The 23,719-nt window shown below is 43.9% G+C and overlaps 1 protein-coding gene and 1 long non-coding RNA gene across 9 annotated transcripts in view; one reads left to right on the top strand and one right to left on the bottom strand.

Moving 5' to 3' along the window:
- Window positions 1-1,532: 1,532 nt before the first annotated feature.
- Window positions 1,533-22,511, bottom strand: LOC129459417 (uncharacterized). 7 transcript variants are annotated; one of them, XR_010115579.1, is made up of 9 exons: window positions 22,371-22,511; window positions 20,040-20,164; window positions 14,028-14,065; window positions 13,466-13,585; window positions 11,278-11,396; window positions 8,584-8,669; window positions 7,981-8,186; window positions 1,877-2,173; window positions 1,533-1,762 (listed from the first exon to the last, which is right to left on the bottom strand). It is a non-coding gene; the product is annotated as an uncharacterized lncRNA (long non-coding RNA). The 7 variants fall into 7 exon arrangements; XR_010115585.1 differs by lacking the exon at window positions 8,584-8,669; XR_010115604.1 differs by lacking the exon at window positions 14,028-14,065.
- TTC39C (tetratricopeptide repeat domain 39C) overlaps window positions 21,197-23,719 on the top strand; it is a 127,932-nt gene continuing 125,409 nt past the window's right edge. Inside the window, exon 1 of one of the 2 annotated variants that reach the window (XM_055236033.2) lies at window positions 21,197-22,130. In XM_055236033.2, the coding sequence (XP_055092008.1) occupies window positions 21,964-22,130 (167 nt within the window). In that variant the 5' untranslated portion in view covers window positions 21,197-21,963. The remainder of the gene's footprint in view (window positions 22,131-23,719) is intronic. The other variant, XM_055235986.2, reaches the window with a different exon arrangement.

The following is a 23,719-nucleotide window of genomic DNA, read 5'->3' as shown; positions in this document are numbered from 1 at the left end:
AGGCCCAAGGGCTGTGCTCCTGGGTGCATAACACAGAAAAGACTGCCAGGCTGTGTCAATCTTTTTAATCATGCTTATGCATATAGGTTAACCACAGTTATGTAAGCAGGTTCTGAGAAAAGGTGAGAAAGAGAATGGAGAGTTTTGCTACAACAGAGGCAGGATTCTGAATTTATTTCCAACTGCACATCTTGTCCCTCCTGGAGACCTAACCCCTCCAGCACCTACACACACAGCCTCTTTAGAAGCAACTATCCTGCCACTGGCTCAGAAAGGCTGGGTCCTAGGAATTCTATCTTGCTCCTAAGAAATCTCAAGCTTCTTTTGTGGTAAGTGGCTTAATGAGACAGGATGAGTGATAAGCAAGAAGAATCATTGTTATATCGTTTTATGTTTTTATCATGTTGTCATTGCACTGGCTAAGTTCATCTTTGATGTTAAAATACTAACGCAAATTGAAGCTGTGATAAAAGGGCTTTCAATATGAAATAGACAAGACATATAATGGAAAGAAATGCTTCCAGAATGGATTTCCATAAAAATGTGGCAAGACTTTCTCAGTGCCATTCTTTAAAATCTCTGCTATTTTTCAACAAATGCCAGATGTTAAAGCATTTGCATAGTATCCCTTGGAGGGTTGTGTGTAAAGATGTGCATTAATATCAGGCTAATAGAAAATATCTACAATAACATAATGTCTACACACAGATGCTCAATAAATGCCATAGCATTTGTTATGACTAATTATTATGAAGTACACGGACCCCTTTTCATATCAAATAATTTAGTAGACCCTCACTTATAGATCTTGTACTCCTACTTGGTTGAGAATGTATCAAAATGACTAAAAATGTCACTGTGAATTTCATTAAATCTTGTATAAAGATCAAAATGTAGGCCTCCAGCTGTGAAATTTAGAATTTCATCTTTTACTATCCTTGAGCAGCTGTGAGTGAAATGACAGATCAAAGTTTATTTTTCATAAATATTTAAGTAATGTCACAATTAGCAATGCTATTCTAGATAATTAATTTCACTACATATTATAAACTGAAAATTATGAAAAAAATTATATACCAATTTAATTGTCTTGGGAAATATAATAGAAATGGACCATAGTTTGACCTTAGATGTTTTGGCATTAGGTCTGTGCAAAAATAATTGCTTTTAATGGCAAAACCGCAATTACTTTTGCATCAACCTAATGGTTCATATGACATCACCAATAATCAGCCAGAAAGCTTCATATTAATCTTAAATTGTTGCCATTAACAAAGCTTTCTTCTCTGAGATTCAGCTGGAGAAGTTCATTTTGGAAAACATTTAAAACTGTTACGCACATGAATCTCTGAAAAGATACGAAGTTCTGGCAAAAAAATAAATGAAGGCTAAAAACAGAGGGAAACAATTTCCCAGCGCAGAAGGTTTTCTATTATTTTCATTATCATTCCTTAGATGTTTTGGCTGAAGATACAAAAAGAAAAATAGATATGTTTTCCTCAAAAACCATCACTTTATTTTTGTGCCACGTTTTTTATTTGTTTAAAATAAGATGACAGAGAAGAAAATTATAGAGATAAAATCAATTGTAGTAACCAAAAAAAAAAAAAAATCAGTTGTAGTAACCAAAGGAAATCAGTCTGTATTTCCAAAACCTTTGTGTGAGAGCCCACCAGTGTGGTTGGCAGATGTTTTACAAACACTTAGGGAATCTGTCATGAACTTTAAAGACCAAGAGAGCTTTTTCTATTTGCCAGGAAATCTAGGAAAACAAAGGGAAATTAAACCCATTAGCCTAGTTTAACATCATGTGCTTCCCCCACTCGCCCCTCCCCTCATAGCCAGGGCTTACACACACACACTGAATGGTACTTACGTTCCTTAGGTAATACCAGTTGGCCCCGTTTCAAGGCTTTAAAAAAGCCTCATCACTATGCACCCAACGTTAACACTCAAAGCCCCGCAGGGCTGTATCTTGGACGGCTGTTTCTACTGAGTATGGTTCTCAGCAGATGAAATGCTAGCAGCAGCAGCAGCATCTATGAACTGCCTCATAATAAACCGCAACTTGGCTGCACTTAGTCATCACCAGGGCCATGCACTGATGCGTGAACTCCACCCTCAGAGACTGATTTCATTGGTCTGGGAGTGGCCTGGACATCAGGATCTTTTCCTTTTTTAAAAAAAAAAAATAATTATAATCCACAAGTTTTTCCTGATGGTTACATCTCACACCATGAAATTGACCTCGGTAAAATGTGTATATAGTTCTCTGTCACTTTATCACGTGTGTAGATTTGTCTAACCAGCATTGCAATTATGATACAGAACTATTCCATCATCACAAAGATATGCCTTTATGGTATCACTTACCTGCCTTCTCTCTACTATCCCTAACTCCTGACAAACACCAATCTTGATAATTTTGTCATTTCAAGACTGTTAGATAAATGGAATCGGCCAGGCGTGGTAGCTCATGTATGTAATTCTAGCACTTTGGGAGGCCGAGACGGGTGGATCACTTGAGGTCAGGAGTTTGAGACCAGCCTGGCCAGCATGTTGAAACCCCATCTCCACTAAAAATACCCCAAAATTAGCCAGGTGTGGTGGTGAGTGTCTGTAGTCCCAGCTACTCAGGGAGCTGAGGCATGAAAATCACGCGAATCCAGGAGGTGGAGGTTGCAGTGAGCCAAGACTGCACCACTGCACTTTAGCTTGGGTGACAGAGTGAGACTCTGAATCTAAATAAATAAATAAATGGAATCATACAGTGTGTACCCTTTTGAGATTGGCTTTTTCACTCAGCATAATGCACCTGGGATCCATCTAGGTTGTATGAATCAATAGTTCATTCCTTTTTATTGCTGGTATAGACGTACTATACCTTGGGGCTATTACAAATAAAGCTGCCATGAACATTTGTATAAAAGTTTTTGTGTGACCAGCCTGGGCAACATAGCAAAACCCCACCTCTACCGAAAAAAAAAAAAATTAGCCGGGCATGGTGGCATACACCTCTGGTTCCAGCTACTCAGGGGGCTGAGGTGGGGGCATCACTGAGCCCAGGTCAAGGCTGCAGTGAACCACAATCACACCACTGCACTCAAGTCTGGGTGACAGAGCAAGACTGTCTCAAAAATTTATAAAACGTTTTTGTGTGGGAACATAAGTTTTTATTTCTCTGGCATGAATGCCAGAAGTGCCGTTGTTGGATAGTATGTTAAGTATATGTTTAGATTTTAAAGAAACTGTCAAACGTTTTTCCAGAGTGGCTGTACCGTTTTACATCTCCACCAGCAAGGAGAGATCCAATTTCTCCACATTCTTGCCAACATTTGATATTGTCACTATGTTTTATTTTAGCCATTCTGTAGGTGTGTAGTGAAACTTCATTGTGGTTTAGTTTACATTTCCATCAAAATGAGTGATGTTGAACATCTTTTCATGTGTTTATTTGCCATCTGTATATCCTCTTCAGTAAAATGTCTCTTTATATCTTTTGCCCATTTTCTAATTGGATTTGGGCATGGGCCAGAGAGATGGAAGAGGGGCAGTGCGTCAAAAACTTCCCTAAGTGTATCTACTATGCAGCCAAGCTTGGGAAGCACTGCGTCATTATAACTTCTTTATATAGGTACACTCTAAATGTAAGCCATTGCACCTGTGCTAATATTAAAATAAGGTCAGTGTGGGCACTGGCTAATTAAATATGCCTGCAGTCCAAGGGAAAAACACTGGAGATGCTTTCCGTGACCTCAGGTTGTTTGCATATACTCATTATAAGGCTGAAGGAGTGAGCCTTGCAGGGAATATTTCTGGAAATGTGGCCCAAATATCTTCTGCTTTAAAATCATGGCATGTGTATGTGCATGTGTGCACCTGTGTACATGTGTGAAAAATGGTGATTCCCCAGTCCCATACCTACTAACTCAGGACTTTTGAGGATGAGGCCTAGAAATCTATATACATAGCCCAGCAGATTTCCACGCGCTCAAAAATTTGAGACCTAGCTTGCTCAAGGAAGACTGGGGACCCAATCTCCACTTCAGGGCATAGGTGTATGCCTTCCTATTAAGAAATCAGTTGGCCGGGCACAGTGGCTCACGCCTGTAATCCCAGCACTTTGGAAGGCCAAGGTGGGTGGATCTGTACAAGGTCAGAAGATCGAAACTATCCTGGCTAACGTAGTGAAACCCCATCTCCACTAAAAATACAAAAAATTAGCTGGACATGGTGGCACACACCTGTAGTCCCAACTACTTGGGAGGCTGACACAGGAGAATCGCTTGAATCCAGGAGGCAGAGGTTGCAGTGAGCCGAGATCGCACCACTGCACTCCAGCCTGGATGACAGAGTGAGACTCCGTCTCAAAAAGAAAAAAAAGAAATTGGTTTAGGCAGGGCACAGTGGCTCCTACCTGTAGTCTCAGTGCTTTGGGAGGTCAAGGCAGGAAGATTGCCTGAGGCCAGGAGTTTGAGACCAGCCCAGGCAACATAGCAAGACCCTGTCTCTAAAAAGAAAAATAAAAAGGCCAGGCATGGTGGCTCATGCCTGTAATTCCAGCACTTTGGGAGGCCAAGGCAGGTGGATCACCTGAGGTCAGGAGTTCGAGACCAGCCCAGCCAACATGGCAAAATCCTGTCCCTACTAAAAATATGAAAATTAGCCAGGCATGGTGCTGGGCACCTGTAATCCCAGCTACTCAGGAGGCTGAGACAGGGAGAACTGCTTGAACCCGGGAGGCGGAGATTGCAGTGGAATGAGATTGCCCCACTGTACTCCAGCCTGGGCAATAGAGCAAGACTCCGTCTCAAAAAAAAAAGAAAGAAAGAGGGAGGGAGGAAGGAAAAGAAAAGAAAGAAAGGGAGGGAGGGAGGGAGGAGGGAAGGAAGAAGGAAAGAAAGAAAGAAAGAAAGAAAGAAAGAAAGAAAGAAGGAAAGAAAGAAAGAAAGAAAGAAAGAAAGAAAGAAAGAAAGAAAGAAGGAAAGAAAGAAAGAAAGAAAGAAAGAAAAACCAAAACAGGCATAGTGGCACGTGCCTGTAGTTTCAGCTACTCAGGAGACTGAGGCAGGAAGATTGCTTGAGCCTAGGAGTTTAAGGTGCATGAGCTGTGATCGTGCCACTGCATTCCAGCCTGGGTGACAGAGTGATACCCTGTCTGGAAAAAAAAAAAAAAAAAAAAAAAGAAAGAAAAGGAAATTGGTTTAGAGAAGAGTTGCCTTGAGCCAATTTGGGGCATAGAAACATGTGTTCTACTTCTGAAACGCGAGGAACAGAGAGGGGCAGGATAGTGTGTTTTTGTATACTGCCAAGCTGTTCTTGAGAAGCAATAATTTGTAGTGATCAATAAAGATAATATAACTAACATGTATGAGCACTAATTAGTGCTAGGCTTTCCCCACACACGAGCTCCCCTCATTCTTATAACAAGTTAGAGGTTATTATATTCTCTACTTTGTAGACGAGGGAGCTGAGGTTCAGAGAGGCCCGGTCATTTGCCCAATATCGTAGGACTAGCAGATGTCAGGCTGTTTTTCCTTCTGGAATCTCCCTTATTGTTGTCCTTAGTTGTCCCAAACTCCAGTTTTTATTATTAAATATTTTTAGAAGACCTAGTCGAACCTCATTTTAAACAGAAACTAGGCCAGGTGCAGTGGCTCATGCCTCTAATCCCAGTGCTTTCGGAGGCTGAGGCATTTGCATCACTTGAGGCCAGCCTGGCCAACATGGTGAGATCCCCATCTCTCTAAAAATATAAAAATTAGCCGAGTATGATGGCACATGCCTGTAATCCCAGCTACTTGGGAGGTTGAGACAGGAGAATTGCTTGAATCCAGGAGACGGAGGTTGCAGTGAACCGAGATCGCACCACTGCACTCTAGCCCGGGTGACAGCGCAAGAGTCTGTCTCAAAAATATATAATAATAATAATAATACAAATTAGAAAAATTATTTTTTAAAAAGAAACTATAAGAATTTATAAATGTATTTATACATCTCTGAATAGCCTAACTGGTCATCACTTGTGGGCTGAAATAAATGCTGCACGGAAGTGGTATATCTAATTTCTCTGGTGTAGTACTGTAGTCTGAACTGTAAGCATGAAGCTGTTTCTAAATAGAGACAGTGGAGCTCCCTGGAGCACTCAAGTGGTAAACTACTAAACAGTGGTAAAAATTCCTTTTATCCTGCTGCTCAGAAACCTGTCATTATGGGGAGAGTAAGCTACACCCTTTAAATATACGCATGTGGCCCTGGTATCCATTTACACAGCTGCCATTAAATGGCTCATCCAGGTGAAAGCCCTTTTGTTTTCCAGCTTCTGTCTTGAATCATCTTGGATGACTGCCTCAGGTCTCTGTGTGGCTCTGACATAATTGATATTTTCATAACATACCCAGCTTCATTGTTCACAGTTCTGGTCTGTGGCAGTTTATGTGTTTGAGCCTCAGGTAAGTTGAGCGCTGTGGACATACGGGTGTGATGAAATGATTTCCTCTCTTCTCTTTCCACCTTTGAAACCTAAGCCTTACTGCAAGGCTCCTAGCCTTCAGGGTTTCCACAGAAATCAGAGCCCAAGGCCAAGTTTAAGGTGTAAGGCTCTACCCCAGAACTGGAAGGGTGAGGGGAAGGGAGTCAATGTGGGGTGATATGAACCAAACTGGCCAGGGTGTCACAGAAACCACACCTGTCACAGCCACGCAAGACTCTCTGAACCGGCCATATGGAGGCACCACACTTCGAAATTGTCACAGGGGAGGAAGAGAGAGGAGCTTATCTCCTGACTCTCTGGTCAAAGCGGGTCCTCTGTGGATTCAACTCTCCCTCAATTTGGGCTATTTACCTTTTAAACAGTGACAAGGCAGCCATCTTCTAGGCCCCCAGCCAGGGGGCAAGAAGCTTCATCTGAGTCTGCAAGTGCTGGGAAGAGCCGGTGCCCTGTGCTAGGGCCTGGGCTGCAAACACCTACGGCTTCCATAAGGTGGGCATTGTAGTGCCATGTCTAAGCCCGGCTCTCAGCCCTCACCCTGTGGGGAAGCAGCATCTGCAGATAGTGGCAGAGAGAAGGTGAGACTGGGAAGCTGGGGCTCCCCACTGAGCAAGCAGCCAGGGCCCAGCAGGTAGATGGGGCTGAGCAAATGTGGGGAGGCCCAAAACTTAGGTCCAAGTAATTCCCTTCCTGATTCTAATGTTGTATCGGAGTATCAGTCAGGGTTCTTACCTGCAAGCCACAAGAACATACTTTAGCTTCCTTAAACCAAAAAAGAATTCATTGGGTGTGCATGGAAGAGCTTTCAGAAACTGAAGAGTGGGCTTATAGTGCAAGCAATGAGAGCTGCCAACTAGGCAGCAGAAACCAGGGCCCAAACACCACTACTGTGGGGACAGGACCCTTTCTCTACTACGGCCTAACATCACCACCTCCCAATGAGACCTCACACCATCAGCATGCCTCCAAAGAGCGCAGAGGCTCTGATGTTTGTTAACTGCTCCCTCCAACCTCCAAATTCTTATGTCGAAGTCCTAACCCCTAGCACTTCAGAGTGTGCCCTTACAGGGAGATAGGGTCTTACAGAGGTAATCAAATTAAAACAAGGTCATTAGCATGGGCCCTAATCCAATATAACTGCAGTCCTTATAAGAAGGAGAAATTGGACATAGAGACACGCATAGAGGGAAGGCAAGGTAAAGAGACATACAGAGAAGATGGCTACCTACCAGCCAAGGAGAGAGGCCTGGAACAGATCCTTCGCTCGCAGCTCTCAGGGAAACCAACCCTGCCCACACCTTGATTTTGGATTTTAGTCCTTCAGAACTGCAAGAGAATAATTTCCGGTGTTTAAGCCACCCAGTTCACGGTACTTTTTAATAGCAGCCCCAGCAAATACAATCCTGGAAGCCAAGGGGGAAAAAAGAAAGAGAATCCTTACCAATTTGTTGAACTTTTGCAGATTGCTAAAGCACTTTGATGCACATTACCTTGCCTGGCAGGGCTGTCTTCATCGCCATGAGACCTGTGCAGTCACACAGGGCTCTGTTCTCAGAAGCACCCAGCACTTGGTTCAATGCCCTGCTGTTGCCATCTTAAAATTCTTCATGATTTTTTAAACCAGGGACCCCACATTTTCATTTTGCATAGGGCCCCCCAAATTGCGTAGGTCTTGTCACCTGGTTATCCCAGTAATCTCGTGAAGTAAACAGAGACTGTCGTTACTTGTGTTTATTAATAATGAAACCAGAGCTGAGAGATGTTAAGCAACTTGATCAAGGTCAACAGACCTCCCCAGAGTTGGATCAAGATCTGAGATCTCTGATGCAATGGCTTCTGTGTCCACCCGATTTTGAGATTCTGTCATTCTAGAACCTATGTAAAATGTAAGCAAATTTGGAGGGAAACCTTTACACGGCTGCCTTGCCTGCACCCGATTATCCTGGCTGAAGTTTAACTCATGAAAGCAAGCTCGGGGGCTCCTGGATATTCAAGAGGTTCTCTACCAGCCTCATCTCGGTCACTGGTCTGCTCTAGTCTACTTTTATCTGTGTTACTATTAGACTTCATATCTGGAAAAGCAGGGTTCTTACCTGCCCAGGCCCCAGGTCAACCTGGCTTGGGTTCAGATAGAAACTGCTGACCTCAGGTCACTGGATTCATGTCCTAAGCCAAGGTCCTTGAAAAATGTTAGGAATTAATCAATTAATCTCTTCCTTGATTCCAGATATTCACTCTCTCATTTTTCCTGGGATAAACCAACCCTTCGAGTTGGTCTGGTATTAAGTTTCACTGTCTCTCCCATCTCCTTTCTCTCCTCTCTCTTCCCCCTGGAGTCCTTGCTTTACTGATATTCTTCCATTAGGCCAACTGTCCCTTTCCCTTGACTTTCTTATCTTTTCCCCAGCCACTGTTCCAGCACCGTTTTCTAATAGCCTCTCAGTTCTTCACAGCTCTGCCTCCACCATCACCACCACATCCTCCCATCGGTGTCCTAAATAAACATTTCACAAAGTGTTGCTTCTACTCTTGGGTTCTACTCAACTAGGTCATTTTCCAAGTTCATGAAAATTGGAATAGGTAAGAGGAAGTTTGGGGTTTTAAATTTATTAACCACAGAATGCAACATTGGAGGGTGAGGTGTATGGTAATTCTGTTTTGTTGTTGCTTACTTATCCTCTGAGGCAGACATAAGTTGTTTGCACACATGTCTTTCTTTGGACAACTTTTCACCCATTGTGTGTGGTCTTGTGGGGCTGTCAGCCTCCTTGGTGCCTTCCCATAGGACCCAGGGTGGCCAGTCAGAGTATCCTATCCTCCAGTGATTGGCTCTAGGATTCCCAGGTGACCCAAGCAGCACCATCAGAATCATCCTTGCCAATGGGGATCTAGAAAACTGGAGGGAGATGGTCTCTCTTCCTCTACGAATGGGCAAGCATGGAGACCAATGCTAAGAGGAAAGAAAAACTAAAAGAAGTGGGGTGGGATCCAGATTTAAAGACTCCAACTTGATGAGATCTCTAGTGATGGTTACTTGCTCACAGTCAATGAAGACCGAATTGACCAGCAGCCATTTACAGTTTTAAGGGCAGGTGGTGTTACAGAAAACTGAAGTTTGGCAAAGAGGGGTCTTGAATTCCCAGAGTGATGGTGCAAGATGGGAGCCAGTACTGCCCTCAGGACCTTTTCCTTTTTTAATGTCTGGGGATTTCTGGGTTGTGCTAATGCTTGGGGGGCACTTTTGACATCATGAGACAGGAATGCTAGACTCTTGCAATGCGCAGGACAGTTCTACAAAATGAAGAATTGTCCTGTTACTTGCTCTCCCTCTGCAGGAGAGAAAAAAAACAAACTGTAGAAAGAAGCAGAATCGTGGTGTCACTGAGTGAACATATGTATCCAGCCCTGCAGCTGCCTGAGATCCACCCTCAGGCTGTACCTTTTCCACTTAAGCCTGTTTGCACTGGGTTTGGTCACTTGCAACAGAAAGAGAACTAACAATTTCACACAGGAGTTACAAGTGCTCTGCTCTTCTGCAATTGCCTTCCGTAAGTCTCCAGTCTATACACTAAATTAAAATTCATATTAAATTAAATCCATATTAAATCTTCCATCGGCCCACAAATCTGACCATGTCATTCCCCTGTCCTAAGTTCTTGTTGGCTCCCCTTTGCCTAGGGGCTCCAGGGCAAGGTGCAGAAAGCCCTTGTGCCTGAGGGCTGACCACCTCTCCTGCCTCGTCTCTGGCCACTTCCTGCCTCACTCTCTATACTCTAGAATAACTGCATGTTTGAGGATTTCTGCGGTCTCACCTGTCCATGCCATTGCTCCTTTGCCTGGAATCCACTTCCTACCTCTTTTGTCCAGAGTCAGTTCAGTCATCAAATCCCTCACAGGAAGCCTTCCATGAACCCCCAGCTGGACTAATGCCCCTATTCTGTGCTCCCAAAGCACACAGCGTATACCTCTATCTTATGACCATCTTACATTAAAAGATCTGTCAGTGTGTCTGTCTCACCCACTAGACTAGAAGATTCTCAGGTTCAGGGGTTGTATTTTATTCAATTATGTCTTCCACAGCAGCCAGCATACAGTGGCTGGCACATAGTAGGTCCTCAAAAAAGATCCTGTTGAACTGAACTGGTCCTTGTTGTAGGTCAAATATGATGGTGTTTCTGATGAATCATAAGTCATATTGGATGACGTCTGGGATAACCTGCAGTTTACAGAATCTATCATTCTTTGAGTGAACCACTGGTATACCTATGACTATTTGTATGGCTCTTGTATGAAAAAAAAGCTCTCTAAAGACAAATACTTTTTTAAATGGCTTGAGTTACTTAGTTGAACAGAGAAAAACAAAATGAAAAATGAATGCTTTTCTTTTTTTAAGAGACAAGGTCTCACTCCATCACCCAGATTGGAGTACAGTGGTACAATCATACCTCACTGCAGCCTCAAACTTTTGGGCTTGAGTGATCCTCTTGCCTTAGCTTCCCAAGTAGCTAGAACAACAGGGGCCTACCACCACACCTGGCTAGGTTTTTAAAATTTTTCTAAAGATGAGGATCTCACTATGTTGCCCAGGCTAGTCTCCAACTCCTGGCCTCAAGCGATCCTCCCTGCCTTGGCCTCTCGGAGCACTGGGATTACAGGGATGAACCACCACACCCCGCCCGGCATTTTTATTTACACAAGGCCATTTTAGTTCCCCAAGCAAGCACAGTGCAGAGGCAAACACCACTCCAGAGGCAGAGGTGAGGAATAAGGCTACTAAAGGTGGTTACCTTTCTGGAGCATTAAAGGAAGTAAGATTGCTCCTGAGCCCAGCCAGCTGTTGTCCGTTGGCCTGGATTTGGGAAGGAAGAAATGGGTCCCTGTGGCATCTGAGCATCCAGATCCCTATCTGTGGGTATAGACAGCAGCATTCTCATTTTCTCTTTATCATGTCACAGTATATCCTTGTTTTTACTGTTTTTGTCTCAGAGGAGGTGGTAGGGTGAAGAGAGTGAGGAGAAGTGAAAAAATGTGTATTTTTAGCCATGACACAGCCAAATGTTCTGAGTCTTTTTTTATAACCACATTTAAAAATAAATGTCAAGAGTTAGGAATTAAGTGATTTCTTAGTGTCCACATCCTCCTTCCATCCTTAGTGTGGGCGTGTCTCCTTCTGACCTGGTTACCCTTGTGTGGTGTTTCTTTCAACTCCAGATGTATACATTGCTAGCTGCATGGAATTTTTTAAGACATCACATGAAATGCTCTTGTTTTTAAGGTTAAAATATGCACCTTTATTCTGAGTTTAATATAATACAACTATTCCTATGCAAGGATGTGAGCATGATTTACCGTGAAAATCATGCATTCTGCTGTGCTTTCACTCATTTTTTCATGCAATATTAAACATATACTAAGGGTAAGAAATCAGGCAATGTACACAAAGATGAATATCTACCCTGCTTTCTGGGAGTTACCATCTGGACAACTCTTTCTCATAAGGGGCTCTGAAATGTGCTGACATTAGACACACCTGAGGTTATTGCCAAAATGCAGATGCCTGGGCTGCACCCTAATTTTGCTGAATTAGATAATATATGAGATAATGTATTTTCATGTCTTCAAAATGCCTTCTAACTAACGAATAGTATGACTTTCAGGAAGAACTAATGCCATGAAATTCATAAGCATGTGTGTGAATGCCCTCAGTCAGGTTTCCAGAAGGTACTAGGTTTTAAGTTAACAATTAAGACTGAACCACTGTGGGCAATGAGATCTATGTCTAAACCTCACTCTAACCATTACCTGCTTCATGGCCTTGGGAAAGTTATTAAACTTGTCATTCTTCTCACATCTTTAAACTTGGGATAAAGCCCACCTTACAGAGTTACTTTGAGAATGAAATGGAACAACATTTGTAAAGTCTTAACCCAGCACCCAGCATGTAGTGATGCTAGCCAGCAGTCATTCTAGATTTATGGACTCTTCAAAGATAAGATTTTTTTCATAATAAAATTTTTTTTTGCCCCAGATATATGAAAGCACAGGACTCAAGCCATTAACTCCCTTCTCCCACTGCTCTGCACCCTGTGGTTTAAAATGATTAAAATTCTTTTTCAATTAACAGCTTTATTGACATATAATTTATATACAGCAAAAGTCACCATTTAAAATATACAATCTGGCCAGGCAAGGAGGCTTATGCCTGTAATCCCAATACTTTGGGAGGCTGAAGTGGGAGCACCTCTTGAGGCCAGGAGTTTAAGACCAGCCTGGGCAACAAAGCAAGACCCTGTCGCTAAAAAAAAAAAAAATTAAACAAAAAATTAGCTGTGGTGATGTGTGCCTGCAGTCAGGAGGCTAAGGTTGGAGGATGGCTTGAATCTAAGAGTTTGAAGCTGCAATAAGCTATGATTGCACCACTGTACTCCAGCATGGCTAACTGAGTGAGACCCTGTCTCAAAAAAAAAAAACAAAAAACCCAATAACTAAATACAAGTCAATGGTTTTCAGTGTATTTACAGAGTTGTGCAACCAATCACCACTATCTAATCTAGAACATTTTCAAGATTAGTTTTTAGCATGTGTGTGTGTGCCTTCCTTAGGGTAAGTGAGCTTATCTTACAGAATTTTTTTTTTTTTTTGAGACAGGGTCTTGCTCTGTCACCCAGGCTGGAGTACAGTGGCACGATCATGGCTCACTGCAGCCTCAACCTCCTAGGCTCAAGCCATCCTCCCACCTCAGTCTCCCAAGGAGCTGGGACTACAGGTATATACCATCACATCCAGCTAATTTTTGTATTTTTTATAGAGTTGGAGTTTTGCTATGTTGCTCAGCTGGTCTCAAACTCCTGAGCTCAAGTGATGACCCACCTTGGCCTCCCAAAGTGTAGGCATTAGCCACCATGCTCAGCCCAAATTTTTTAAAACAAATAAACAATATTATACACTGTAGCAGTTATTTTCTCGTTTACATACCTTGGGAGACTACAGATGCTTTCTTTAAGGTATTATTTTCGTCTTTCTAATTTACCTCCTGCAATTGTCTTCAAGAATTTGTTCACATCGTTTTAAGTATCTTCAGCTGGGGTAGATCATCTTTTGAAGATGGACGTGAAAGTGATCAAAAATAGTGATTATCTGTCTTCATTGACCAGCAGAGGAATACAAACTGGTTAATGCTATCAGGGGTTGCGGGGGGCGGGGGGCGGCGGTCAAAAAACCAAGGATTGACTATAAATTAGTGAGACAGGCGATCTACTGTGGCCCATATCTGAACTCTAAAGGTGTAAAGAATGAACACATTAATAAAAACATCAGTAAATATCAATGCATAAGATATAAGTTTGTTATAATCATTTAGGGAGATAGTGTTAAATCAGTCCAGGAATAAATGGATTCTGACAAACTTGGCACCAAGGTCTACTAGGACACTTACGATATGGTGCTATGAATGTGTACCTGGCTACATATCTCATCAGGATGAGCTTCTCTAGGGCAGGGGCCTTGTCATATTTGCCTAAATATTGCCAGCACTTACCCCTGCTCCTGACACAGTCGGAGCACCCAGTGAGTACCCTATGAAAAACCAGAGTATCAGGCTCATGAGCTCTAGGCTGTGCATAAAGGAGATACCTGTATGAATTACTTGCAGATAGAAAACTTTTTCTTCAACAGGTTCCTTAAGTTACTTCAGGGGAATTCCGTGGCATAGAGTTCTGGGTTGAGACACATGGATTGCTAAGTTACCCCAGAGCAAAACACATGTGACTTACCAACAAGGAATTATTTTATATTAGCAATGCATATGTCCTTGTAAACAAGAGCTGACTGCAAAACATGTTGGACACACAGAACATAGAGGTGCATTTAAAACTCTTCATACCAAATATTATCTATTTCCTTGTCCAAAATAATACTTAGGGATTATTAAAGCAGAAATAATTCAGGTCCACATGAAGAACTCTAAAATGTAGATAGTTTTACTATATTTATTTATTTATTTTTGGAGATGGAATCTCATTCTGTTGCCCAGGCTGGAGTGCAGTGGCATGATCTCAGCTCGCTGCAACTTCTGCCTCCTGGGTTCAAGCGATTTTCCTGCCTCAGCCTCCTGATAAGCTGGGATTACAGACAAATGCCACCAGGCCTGGCTACTTTTTGTATTTTTAGTGGAGACAGGTTTCACCATGTTTGCCAGGCTGGTCTTGAACTTCTGACCTCAGGTGATCCACCCGCCTCGGCCTCCCAAAGTGCTGGGATTACAGGCATGAGCCACCTCACCCAGACTATTTTATATTTTTATACATTCTGAAGAAAATCTGTACTTCTTGCTCATGCTGCATTAACAATAGCGAACATGTATTGTTTATATTCGAAAGTTTAGTCATCTCTATATGGTGCAACTAATTATTTAATTGCACAGACTTTATTTTAGCTGGAAATTTCAAGATACTGTTGACAAGTAAATATGTGAACAGAAGGACCCGCTGACTTTAATTAATATCTGAAAATAAATTGTATAGGTTCAAATAATATCTTGGTATTACAGATTAACAAAGCATGTTCACATGCCCACTATCTCATTTACTTGCCTTGAAGGTACTGATTATCTTCATATTATAAATGGGGAAATTGAGGCTGAAAGAGATGAAGTAAAATTGCTCCAAATCACAAAGTCAGTGCATTGCGGGACCAGAGTCATAACCCACGATTTAGACTCTTGGCCTAATGTCCTTTCCCCTCTGAGTCCAACTCATCCCCTCTGTAGCTCACCCTCACCATTCAACTTACAAACAGGTCATGAACACCTACTGCATGCTCTCGAATGTCTGAGGGATCTGACTACACTTTAAGATTTGGAAACAAATCCACTCTGAGAAGCAAATGCCAATACTGCTGCCACTTCCACCCAAAATAGATTCATATACTTTGTTAGATGAACCAAAAGGCATCTCCTCCTTCCTCCTGCAGTCAGGGGAGAAGCCTACTGATTGGAGAGAAGAGCTCGGACATGCCATTTGCCTTCTGTTTATGCAGGAAAGGATTAATACTACCTTAGCATAAGGCCAGGATCTTTATTAGGAAACAAGGTAAAGTCACATGAATAGAAGGAAAGTACCTTTCTTGTTTAGATAACAATGGGGAATCCGGATAGAAATTAGTTATAGTGCCACTGTTGGTTAGAGTGTAAATTAGTCCAACCATTGTGGAATGCAGTGTGGCCATTCCTCAAAGAGCTAAAAACAGAATTCCTAATCGACCCAGCAATCCCACTATCGGGTATATAACCAGGGAAATACAAATCGTTCTGTCATAAAGACACATGTACACATGTCTTCATAAAGACACATGTACACAATAGTTCAACTGCAGCACTATTCACAGTAACAAAGACATGCAATCAAACTAAATGCCCATCAACTGTAGACGACATAAAGAAAATTTGGCACATATGTACCATGGAATACTACACAGCCATAAAAAAGAATAAGATCATGTCCTTTTCAGGGACATGAATGGAGCTGGAGGCCATCATCCTCACACAGGAGCAGAAAACCAAACACCACATGTTCTCACTTATAAGTGAGAGCTAAATGATGAGAACATATGGACACAAAGAGGGGAACCACAGACACCAGGGTCTACTTGAGGGTAGAGGCTGGGAGAAAGGAGAGGATCAGAAAAAATAACTATTGGGCACTGGGCTTAGAACCTGGGTGATGAAATAATCTGTACAACAAACCCCCGTGACATGAGTTTACCTCTATAACAAACCTGCACATGTACTTCCAAACCTAAAACAAAAGTCTAAAAAATTCTAGTGGAAAGATTTTTTTGGTTTTAAACAATCCAGAGAAAACCCACCAGGGCACTGAATAGAACCTGCTACCATTTAACACTTCCCTTATCCATGGGACTGGAGCTCACCCACTTTCCTCTCCAGGGACTCAGTAGACACATGTCCTGAAACCAGAGACAGCCTCTCCCTCTACAGAACAAGTCAGTAGACAGAGAAGAGAAGTAATAGACATTCACCCAAGGCTGCAAAATGTGCAAGTCATGGGAACGGACCAAGGGAGAGGAAAACTTGATTATCTCTAAGGAAGAGGAGGGATGGTAGATCCAGGGAACAAGGACTATCAATGAAAAGGAAGGAAATGGGTTAAAGGGAAGGGAGGCATAATGGGGAGAGAGAATGAAACTATCTGAAGACCAACAGAGGACCTGCAGTCACACTCAAAGACACACCCCAGTCAAGGGCTAGTGCAGGAGAGATCACTGCTTAAGCTTCCCAGGGGAGGAAACCCGTGGAGGAGAGACAATGCCTTCTTCCCCAGTTTTGTCCCTGAATCTCTACAGCAGCAGAACAATGATCTCTAGTAAACACCTGCCTAAACCGTTACTGCACCCCAGTGGCTACCTGGTTTATGGAAAGGCAGGTGAGGAGGCGTCCAACCCAAAGGGGGATGGTTTCCTGGCCCATGGTAACTGCTGTGGTTTCCCAGGGCAGCCATGAGTGTCCTCTCAGAGACGCACATCCAACTGCAAAAACAGCCAGATGAACCTCACTGGTCCACAACTATGTTCCCTTCCTTAGAGGCAAGCTAGTGATCCACCTATGAGCAGAAAAGGAAGGAACTTGCTGTATGATTTGTTGGAAGAAAGACTTGAGATAAATCAACAGAGTTTAATTGAACAATGAACAATTGGAGAATTGGGCAATTCCACCATCAGAATAGGTTCAGAGCAACCGGCGCTGTCATGCATCAGAGAGGATTTATGGACAGAAGAAAGTAAGTGACACAAAGAAAACAGAAGTGAGATACAGAAACAGTCAGATTGGTTACAGCTCGGGGTCTGCCTTATTTGGCTATGGTTTGAACAGTTGGCTGCTGTGATTGGCTGAAACTCCGCTACTTGTTACAAGAGTTCGTTCCAGTCTGTTTACGCATCCAGTTAGGCTACAGTTCAACATGTATGGAGAAATCTTTAGGCTAAAATATGTAAGGAGGCAGCTTTAGGCTAAACACTTTAATAGGTTTTACATAGCAACCCTTGACCTGATTTGCCTTCTAGTTAAAGGTAGTTAATTAAATCTTACTTCACCTTCAGTAGAAGAGCTGAATGGGTAAAGCTAGCACAACATAAAAATAGTGATATTAATTTCCCTACTCTCCTCCTTCTTAGAATTCCAAACATTTTGGGAACCTGTATTTATTTCGACGGATAATATGGATTTACAAAAAGATGCACAAAGGCATGACTATTAGCATCACTGAAAAATGTAATACAACCAACGTACACACAGTAAGGTTTTCTTGTGGTACTTTATTCTTCGAACGCATTTAAAATATAATTCCAGGCCAGGCATGAGTGGCTCATGCCTGTAATCCCTGCATTCTAAGAGGCCGAGGTGGGCGGATCACCTGAGCTCAGGAGTTTGAGACCAGCTTGGACAACATAGCGAAACCCTATCTCTACAAACATACGAAAATTAGCTGGGTGTGGTGACATGTGCCTGTAGTTCCAGCTACTCAGGAGGCTGAGGTGGGGGGAATCACTTGAGCCTGGGAGGTCAAGGTTGCATTGAGCCATGATCTCGCCCTTGCATTCCAGCCTGGGTAAAGAGCGAGACCCTGTCTCAAGAAAAAAAAAGAATGTAATTCCTTAAATTCAAAACATGTTCAGGAAGACAAGGGTAGGGTATGTTTGTTGATTGTCGCTCTCACATCCATTCCCTACCTCTCTTTTCCTAACAGATCTGGGATTTCCCAGCCAGGTAGTTTGGGTGAAATAGGTTCTACCCATCCAGGTCCTGGAGCAGACTCTGACTGGCTTAATCCAATTAGAGTAATCTGCCCCTCCTAGTCACATTAATTGGTGCAAAGATGGGCACCTGACTACAATCTTGCCAATTAAAGCCAGTGAGATTTAATTAGGGGATTTCAGTTAAGCTGTTAGAGAAGCAATGCCTTCCTGCTGGATGTAGCCAGCAAGCATGTAGCTCTGGGAGCTTCCAAAAACCTTTTGGGACCAGGAGAGGCGGCCCTGTCTGAGAATACAGCCAATAAACACCAAAGTGGCAAAGCTAAGAGGTGAAGAGGAGAAACTGGGTCCTGGTTAGTGTTGAAGCCAGGGATACAGCCTCATTTTGTAAAACTTCTCTACACCAATCAATACATTTGCTTTGCTGAGCCAGTTTGGGTCAGGTTTTTCTGTCATTTGCAACCACAACACCTTATTTTTTAAAATCTACCTTATAAAAGGTAACATGTGTCTAAAAGTTCTTTTACTCATCATTTGAAATTAAAGTTTCATTTTCACAATGAAATCAAATGAAGAACCACAAAATACTGGCAACACCCACTGCAGAAAGGAAGTGAGTTATTTCCACCACTCGCTGGCTTTTCTTTTCTCTTTTTTTCTCTCTTTTTTCCACTCTCTCTGTCTCTCAACTTCCAAAGGAAACACTCAGATAAATCCTATTTGGCTGAAGTCAAGTGCACTGAAGACTGCATTAGTTTTGCAGGAAGGTGCTGAGAATCTCACAGTGTCAAGTATATGGTGTCCTGGAGTGTTAGGAATCTAGATTTTCCTTCCTTTTGTAGGTAATTTTCACCATGACTTCTTAGATATCACTATCTGCCTTTATAACCTGCAATTTTATCGAGTGGAGAAAACACTGCCTTAATTCTCCCTTGCAATGTGAACCCGGGGCAGGTGTCAATGCCAACTACAGCTGCCACAAGTATTACTAGTCCACGTGTTCTCTTCCTTCAGGATTTGGAGGCCCGTTTTGAATCTTTTTGCATCCCTCACCATGGGCAAATATTTTAAAATGTCCCCTCATGATGATGATGCTAACGTAACTGTTTTGGTACCTGATTAAACCCAATTTTGCACATATCTGGTGTGTATTACATGGTAGAGTTATCTCTCTATCCACGCCACCCTGCGCCCTGACTATTGTGGGGTGCTGGGCAGTTGCATTGGACCTTGCCTTAATTGTTCAACGTTAAATTTCCCTGTCTGCACAACGGACTGTGTGAGGTTCCTGAGACAGAACTAGCCCCACAAAGAGTGCTCTGACTTTGCTCACTCCTCCCCATATCCTCAGCTGCAGGGCCTCAAGTACAACTCATAAACATAGTGTCATCAATTCCTTGAAATTCTCTTTTTTCCTTCCCAGTAATAGGGACATACAGGACTGTGCTTGGCTGTCTTTCTCGGTTGGGGGAGTGCAGGCTATCTCCTATGTCTGATATTTTGCTCTTGGCTTACCTCCCTTATTGACTAGACTGCTTCAGGGATCTGGCAAATGCTTCCACAGATCCAAAGTTCCAGCAGCGTGTAAGTGCATGTTGTCAGGGTGACCTCAGGCAGTGTGTGGCCAGAGGACCCCTCTATGCCAATGGCCTCATGTGAGCCTCAATGAGCAGTACAGTCCCTAAGACCTGCGTTTGAGGGCCCTGCCCATCAAAACACACACACACACACACAAACACACACACACACACACACGCATAAATTTAAAAAAACATACGAGCACCTCTGTAACTTGGGATCTGGCATTCAGTGCTGCCTCAGTGGGGTGCATAACCCTCAACATCCATTCTCATGATTGATGCCATGCAGGCTCCAGGGAATGCTTCTTCTCATCTTTAGCTCAATGCCCTAAAAACAAAAGGCTATAGCCTCTCAATGCCATGAAGGATGGTGACACTGCTGATGTTTGAGACTAACATTATTTTAAATCCAAGAAAACCTAGATTTTTTTTCAAAGGTCAGCTTGTCAAATCCTTCTTCTCAGACAGCATGAATGCAGTGACTCCTGCATTACAACGTACTGTTTCCCAAGGATGAGAATCGTCCATTTTCTTGCTTCTGTCAGTGTTCCAGCTTGTGGTTCCAGATGTACTCAAGAATTAGCATGGTTTTGCAACAGTTACACATGACACTTAAGGAGTGGCAGTAATTCTTATTACTCTAAAATTTCTATTTATAAAAGTTGAAAATCCTGTATGGATTTAGATATTCTTATAAGGGATGGTACAATTTACAAAATAAGTAAAAGCAACTTATATGACAAAATTATTTTGCATTTTTCTGTAATAACTTATCATATTGGTCCCATGACAATAGATGACATGTTTAAAATTCATGAGTTATTTCTAAACCTGAGCATTGCTTTCATTTAAAAAAAAACAATTGTTATCTAACGAATGCTTCAGCAAAGTTTCTCCAAGTTGAAATTAATAAACTACACTCTAAAAACGACAGCAACTCAAGGAAGGTTGTCCAATTTGGCATTAGAACATAATCTTGATTGTAACACTACATTAAGGGATTTTGCTAAATTAGAGAAAAATGTATGGAAAAAACATAAAGATGATTGAATTGCTTGTCTCTAGAATATTGGGCATCCAGATATCACCAGCCCATCATCAGAACAGTAAGACTTCTGTGATAATGGTTAAATTCAGTAACTTTTAATGTTTTGTTGACATTTGGTCATATGAAAGCCAAAGCTTTGCAAGAATAATTGGCAGTGTGAGAATAGAACACACTTTAGCAGCTGAACTTATAACTTTTAAATATTTGGGCATATGGCATATAGGCCTCCATTTCTCCTCCTGCCCCATTGCGCAAATGTTGGTGGCGGGCTGGAGCAGGTGGTACCCGGATCCGAGGGGCTCTGCCTTGCAGTCCCGCAGCGCGGGGCTCCGGGGAGCGGCCGGGCAGGTGCCAGAGACCCCGCCCCCGCCGCCCACCTCCTCGGGAATTGGCTGCCCTGGTCCTAGGGGGCGGTCCCAGGGTCGGGATGAAGTCTGGGGTCGCGGGCGCGGGCTGCGTGGGGTTTTAGTTACTCGTGGACAAAGCGCCGCAAGCTCGCATTGCGGCCCGGGCGGAGTTCCCCGTCCCTTTCCCTTCCACATTCGCACGCTGGTTCTCCCTCTGCGCCTTGCCCTACCCCCGACTCCCGGGTCCGGCCCCTTCGTGGGAGAGTGGGCAGCTCGGGTCTACGGGTTTCCAGTGCGTGTGTCCAAGCAGCCTTGGGCGGTGGGCGAGGGCGCGGCTTGGGGACCCGGGAGGGGCCGGGGCGTGGGGGCTGCAGGAAGTGGAGGCGGCCGCCGCTCGGGGACCAGCTTGGCGGGGTGAGAGACACCCGGAAACGGATTCCGCTTCGGGGCCCGCGCGAGTCGGGTGCCTCGGAGGGCGCGAGAGGAGCAGGCGGGTGCTGCTGAGTAATCCCCGCGGCGGCGGCCGGACGCCCACCTCCCACGTCGCGCCGCAGCCGGGCCGCGACTCCTCCCTCCGCGGTCCTTCCCTCCCCTTCCCTCCCCCCTTTTCCCCTCTCCTCCCCTCCCGGCTCTGCTTGGCTCTGGGCAGGTAGAGCCGGGCTCCGGGCGCGCGCGGGGCCGCAGCAGCTGCTCCTGACCTCGCCTCGGCCCAGCGCAGGGCCTTGCGCGCCCATGGCCGGCTCGGAGCAGCAGCGGCCGCGGCGGCGGGACGACGGAGACTCGGACGCGGCAGCAGCGGCGGCGGCGCCCCTGCAGGACGCGGAGCTGGCCCTGGCCGGCATCAACATGCTGCTCAACAACGGCTTCAGGGAGTCGGACCAGCTTTTCAAACAATACAGGTGACCCACGCGTCCCCGCTCCCCCAACCCGGCCGCGCGCACCTAGTGTCCGGCTCACGCGCCTCGACCTGCGGCCCCCGGGAGCCCCCTCCCCCTCCTGTCGGTCACCGATTCCGGTCCCCAGGTCGCCTCCCCGGGCAAGATCAGCCAGAGGGAATGCGCCTCTGCCACATCTCCTTGTCCACCCCCTACCCCCGGCTCCGCGCGCCCGCCCCGCGCGCCCGCTGTCTCCCCTCTCACTTTCTCCCAGCCTCGCCCTCCCAGAGATATGCCGGTCGGCGGCTTCTCTCCGCAGGGCAGCTGGCTGTGGGACCGGATGAGATTTGAGGCAGCAGCGAGCCTGGGACCCGGGCTTGTCGTGACTCTGGCTCGCGTGCTGCCCCGGCAGCCTTTGTGACACGGAGCCCACCCGCTGCCTGCTCCTCGCGCCTCGCATGGCTCTGCATCATTGTGCAATTACAGACGCTTTTATTGTTTGAAAACAGATACGCACAATTGCTTTGCCGTGCAGGAATTTAAAAATTTCAGCCCAACTCTGCGCACTCATCTCTCTGCCTTGTCTTCTACAAACTCACTCCTCAAAATGAGTTCCTGATGTCTTTCAAGCAGGCATTATTTATTAAGAATTTCTCCAACGTAAAGGAAGGAAGAAAATGGAGGGCTTTTTAAAAAGTATATGAGAATGGTAGGAAAACACGTGTGTTCAGTAAATTTTTTATTTGTCTTTTTAAAAATAAAGCGAAAGAACTGAAACCTGGTAGTTTTCCTGTGGGAGTGGAAGGAACCTTCATTTCGTTGGGGACCTGGAGTGTCTGTTCTCGGATTGAGGAAGCAAGTTTGGGATTTGCCGTCTGATTGTTGACGAGCCTTAAGGATGTTGATTAGCAGCTTTCCCGAACACGTTTAAGGGCCACATGCTTCACACTTTGGAGACCCTGTAGTTTGGTTGGAATGAGAGGATCAATGTACAACTGTTATCGAGAGGCAGAGTCTGTGAGAATGAGAATGTCTAAAGTCTCAGACCTCAAAGAATGGTGGTTCCAGCAGAGCTTCCACCTTCTTAATGGCAAAGCAAGTATCTCACAACTGTGAACTTTTCACTAAAGCCCTTTTACTTTTAAATCGGTGATTTTTCCCCCTTTGGTCTGAAAGTAAAAACAACTTCGCTTTACTTAGAACATTTCATTTTTAAAGCATACAAGTCTGGTTTCAAGATGGAGTTTCATCAAAGGCTGTTGATGGGGGATTTAAAAGGTTTACTTGTCACACAATTTCTCTTTTGTAGTTTTTAAGAAGCCCTCAGGAAAAAAGGTATGAATATTTCCTATACCGTGCTATGATTCCTTTTTTAGATTACCAGTTTGTGTTGTATGAGAAGGATGGAGAGAGTTGTAGAGTCAAATTTACTGTTTTTAGTTGATGATTTAGGTACTTACATCTTTAAGTACTTCTTGCTTTGAAGTCTCCTGTGATATTTATTTTGATGGTTCTTTTTTTCCCCTTCCTTTTCTGCTTTAGTAGGCTAAAATACTACCTTTACATTGAAAGCATGAAATTTTTGCATTATCTAAAAAATGTTATGCACTGTT

This window comes from Symphalangus syndactylus, chromosome 1 (genome assembly GCF_028878055.3).
Source record: "Symphalangus syndactylus isolate Jambi chromosome 1, NHGRI_mSymSyn1-v2.1_pri, whole genome shotgun sequence".
Taxonomy (NCBI): Eukaryota; Metazoa; Chordata; class Mammalia; order Primates; family Hylobatidae; genus Symphalangus; species Symphalangus syndactylus.
The sequence above is the reverse complement of the archived record's forward strand: the minus strand, read 5'-3'. Positions and strand labels throughout refer to the sequence as shown.